The sequence below is a fragment of the Trichechus manatus genome, unplaced genomic scaffold (genome assembly GCF_000243295.1).
Source record: "Trichechus manatus latirostris isolate Lorelei unplaced genomic scaffold, TriManLat1.0 scaffold00011, whole genome shotgun sequence".
Lineage (NCBI taxonomy): Eukaryota > Metazoa > Chordata > Mammalia > Sirenia > Trichechidae > Trichechus > Trichechus manatus.
This window is the reverse complement of record NW_004443947.1, coordinates 1,654,870-1,659,121: the sequence shown is the minus strand read 5'-3', so window position 1 is coordinate 1,659,121 and position 4,252 is coordinate 1,654,870. Positions and strand designations below refer to the sequence as shown.

Here is a 4,252-nt window from a genome sequence, read left to right as displayed (position 1 = left end):
TCCCCAGTCTCTACGTATATTGTCTCTTTTATCCTCAAAGCACTTACGTGAGAAAAGTGGTCTAGAGAGGGACAAGGACTTGGAAGTTTTTAAGAGTCAGGATTTGAACTTCACTCTGCCTGACACTAGAGTCTACATTCTTTATAAAACCATGTTTTGCCTCAGATGGAGTTGTAGGGGGACAGGAAGCAGAGGTATCCCCAGGTTGCAACTCTGGTTCAGAGTAGGAACAATTTGATGCTTGGCAGGGAATGTGCTGTCTTGTTAGTAGTGAGTGCCCTGCCACTGGAGGCATCCAAAGCCGGTCATGGAAATGTCAGCAGTGTTCTAAGGAGTGGGGGAAATATCAGACAACTTCCAAATGCTGAAGTTTGGCCTTGTATTATATTTCTGATTTTTTTTTTTTTTTTTTGGCTGTTCAGCAATAAATTTATTTATTCAGCAAAAACTAAATTATGTGCGATGAAAGCAAACAGAAGATGTGTCTCCATTCTCTACTTCCCTCCAAGCAAAGAATCCCCAAACCATCCTTACTATGAACTTGTGCCAGGGTCCCGGCAGGACTCAAGGAGAGCAGGAAGCCCAGCCCCGCCGCCCACACAACCTGCTGTGGGGAGGCCTTGGGCTCCGGCAACATCAGAGCTAGTTCCATTCTCTGCCCTGTCGCAGCCTGGCTGGGGGCCTGCATGAGTCTGGTGACCATTTCCTATTTCAGTTTCCTCATCTGCAGAGTGGGCGTGTATCACAGGTGGGTGTGTATCAGGAGCTCTTCTCCCCCTGTTTCAGGAAGGCAGTCAGTGGGAAGCCCAACCCGGGTCCGAGTGAGCAGCAAGAAGGAGATGTGGCTGCTGTTGACCCTACTGGGGGTCCTGTTGGGGATGCCGAGGGCCCCAGCCTTGTCCCTTGACGCCTCTGAGGAAATGGAGCTGGGTATGGCTGCAAGGTGGGAGAGGGTGGCAGGGGTGGGAAGAGTGGGCGCCAGGAGGGGGCTGCTGGCTGAACAAGGCTGGAGAGGATCCTGGCTCACACCCTGAGGGGGTGGTGGCAGGGCAGGCCCAGCATTGAGACTCAGTGTCTGGCTCCCAGCAAGCATCCACCTATCTGTAACCACGAACAAGGAGGGCTTTGTGGGACGGAGGGCCCTGAGCTGGGCTGCAGAGCTGGTGGTGAGCCCCTTGGCTGTGTGTGTGCGCGTGTATGTGTGCTATGCACTGGATGCGTGGCATGGGAGCATGTGCAGTGTATGCAGTGTGAGTGTGATGTGCCCTGGAGGCGTGCCCTGTGTGTGGCACCTATAGCATATGCTGCGTGTGTGTCTTGGACAGTGGCATGTCCAGCATGTATGGACATGCAGTACATGTGTGATGTGCCCCTTAGGTGCGGCGTTTGTCCTGTGTGTAGTACCTGTAGCATGTGGCTGCATGTGTGTCAAGGACCAGTGGCGTGTCCAGCATGTGACACGAGGTGCTTGTGTCCTGTGTATTCAGCATGTTCTCTGTGTGCAGGGGAATGGCCCAGCAGGCTTGTGGGGCTCACTGACCTCTGCCCTCGGCCCACAGAGCCCTGCCTGGCTCCTGGCCCGGAGCAGCAGGAGCAGGAGCTGACCATGGCCCTGGGGCAGCCAGTGCTGCTCTGCTGTGGGCGGGCTGAGCGTGGTGGCCACTGGTATAAGGAGGGCAGCCGCCTTGCACCTGCCGGCCGGGTACGGGGCTGGAGGGGCCGCTTGGAGATTGCCAGCTTCCTGCCCGAGGATGCTGGCCGTTACCTCTGCCTGGCACGAGGCTCCACGCTTGTCCTGCATAATCTCACCTTGGCTGTGGCTGGTAAGAAGGTCTGGCAGGGAACTAAGGACTACCTGGGGAGAGAGATGCCCCGCCTGGACCTCAGATGCCACCCTCTGTCCCTGACGCAGACTCCTTGACCTCCAGCAGTGATGATGAGGACCCTAAGGCCCACAGGAGCCCCTTGAATGGGCACCTTTACCCCCAGCAAGGTCAGTACGAGTCCTCAAGGACTCTTCTCGCTCCTGGAGAAGAGACCTGTGTGGGAGCAGGTGGTCATCCTGGGGCACTAAGGTCTCCCTCCCTTCGTCTCCCTTCTGCTGCAGCACCCTACTGGACACACCCCCAGCGCATGGAGAAGAAACTGCATGCAGTGCCTGCAGGGAACACCGTCAAGTTCCGTTGTCCGGCTGCCGGTAACCCCACACCCACCATCCGCTGGCTCAAGGATGGACAGGACTTCCACGGGGAGCATCGCATTGGAGGCATTCGGGTGAGTCTCCAGGTTCCAAGACCATCTACTCCCTTATTTTCATTGCTTCATCTGTCCCCTCATACCTGTAAATCAAACCCACAGTTCCTTCTCTAATGAGGAAGGCAGCTGCAGGGCCCCAGGATGAGCCCAAGACTCTGGACTTGGGTGGTTCTGGTTCAAGTTCCCAACTCTGCCACTTGCCGGCAAGGAAGTCCATTTATAAACTGGAAAGAGTCACTGAATGATGGGTCTAATCAGTTTTATCAGCTCTCTTTCTCATAATGAGGCTCTGCAGGGCCACTCCATGCAGTAGCGAGAAAACTGAAGTTCAGAGAGGCTAAAGACGGGCTCAAGGTTGCACAGCCGGGGCAAGTCAGAGCTAAAACTCAGAAGACTCAAACCCAGGGCTCTGGCAGTTCTCAGAGCCTTCTTCTTTGTCCAGGGTCCCTGGCCTTGGCCTGGCCTCTCCAGGGCTTGCAGAGCTTGAGACGAACCCTATGGGCAGGATCTAGCCTCCCTGTGCCCTGGCCCCTGGGGGTGCGTGGGCTGTGGCACCTGATGGACACTTCCTCTGCCCCCAGCTGCGCCACCAGCACTGGAGCCTCGTGATGGAGAGTGTGGTGCCCTCAGACCGTGGCACATACACCTGCCTCGTGGAGAACTCTGTGGGCAGCATCCGCTACAGCTATCTGCTGGATGTGCTGGGTGAGCGGACCGGCAGGGGAGGCAGAGGGGGGTGGGGCCCTGACTCATCTCAGGCCCAGTCCTGCCCTCGGGTAGGGCCCAGTCTAGCAGGCAAGATGGGCTCAGTCTTTGATGATTAAAGCTGCCCAAAGTGACCAGGTGGGTCAGAGAGAAGCACAGGGGCAGTGCGGGCCTGGAGAAAGGGGCATGCAGAGCAGAAAAGTGGGGAAGGCATCCCGGCAGAGGGTGCGGGCTGAGTAAAGGCCCCTAGGTGTGAAGACTGCAAAGCATTTGGGTAGAAGTACATGCCAGGGGTGTGGCATTTAAGTGGGGAGCCAGACCAGAGAGGGTTTTGAATGCTAGGCTGACAAGTTGGCCTTTACCCCAAGGGTACTGGGGAGCTATGGAGGGTTTAAGCAGAGGGTAGACAAGATCTGAGCTGCATGTCAGAAAGGTCCTTCCCTTGAGCCAGGGGGTGGCTGGAGGCAGTGAATAGGGTGCCTCTGTGGTTGCCACTGGTCAGGGTTGACGGCCTGGCCTGGCCCCCAGAGCGGTCCCCGCACCGGCCCATCCTGCAGGCAGGGCTCCCAGCCAACACCACAGCCGTGGCAGGCAGCGACGTGGAGCTGCTGTGCAAGGTGTACAGTGATGCCCAGCCCCACATCCAGTGGCTAAAGCACATCGTCATCAATGGCAGCAGCTTCGGTGCCGACGGCTTCCCCTATGTGCAAGTCCTGAAGGTGTGGCGCCTGCTAGTGCCTGAACCCTACCCTACTCCCACCCTGGGTGGCCCCCAGCTCCCCCGCCACCCTAGCCACAGTGTGGCCCCAGGCCCTGCTGTGCCTCCTGAGTGTGTCCCCCATCCCCAGACAGCAGATATCAATAGCTCAGAGGTGGAGGTCCTGTACCTGCGGAACGTGTCGGCTGAGGACGCAGGCGAGTACACCTGCCTGGCAGGCAACTCCATCGGCCTCTCCTACCAGTCGGCCTGGCTCACGGTGCTGCCAGGTGAGCACCTGAGGGGGCCAGGAGAAGCTGTAGGATCCACTCTGGCCTGGCTTGTGTGCAGGGCAAAGGGATATGACCTGTTGGGTGAAGAGTCTTCCCTTAGCCAGTGGAGTCTGGGTTTAGGACATGGTGTTTGTACTTGTGTGTTTGATTCTGTATGTGGCAGCCCCTATGTGCGTGTCCACATGTGACTGTGTGACCCTCTGTGTGACCCTCTGGGGTACTGGTATCTGGGACTATGTATGGCTGCAGCTTTCTCTGTGTGTGTGTGTGTGTGTGTGTGTGTGTGTGTGTGTGTGTGTGT

General features: G+C 57.3%; 1 protein-coding gene across 2 annotated transcripts in view; it reads left to right on the top strand.

Moving 5' to 3' along the window:
• The first annotated feature begins 789 nt into the window (after window positions 1-789).
• The window catches only part of FGFR4 (fibroblast growth factor receptor 4), a 7,958-nt gene continuing 4,495 nt past the window's right edge, over window positions 790-4,252 (top strand). For both annotated transcript variants that reach the window (XM_004371158.1, XM_004371157.1), the window contains exons 1-7: window positions 790-930; window positions 1,560-1,823; window positions 1,913-1,993; window positions 2,108-2,274; window positions 2,838-2,961; window positions 3,490-3,680; window positions 3,810-3,948. In XM_004371158.1, the coding sequence (XP_004371215.1) occupies window positions 840-930; window positions 1,560-1,823; window positions 1,913-1,993; window positions 2,108-2,274; window positions 2,838-2,961; window positions 3,490-3,680; window positions 3,810-3,948 (1,057 nt within the window). In that variant the 5' untranslated portion in view covers window positions 790-839. The remainder of the gene's footprint in view (window positions 931-1,559; window positions 1,824-1,912; window positions 1,994-2,107; window positions 2,275-2,837; window positions 2,962-3,489; window positions 3,681-3,809; window positions 3,949-4,252) is intronic.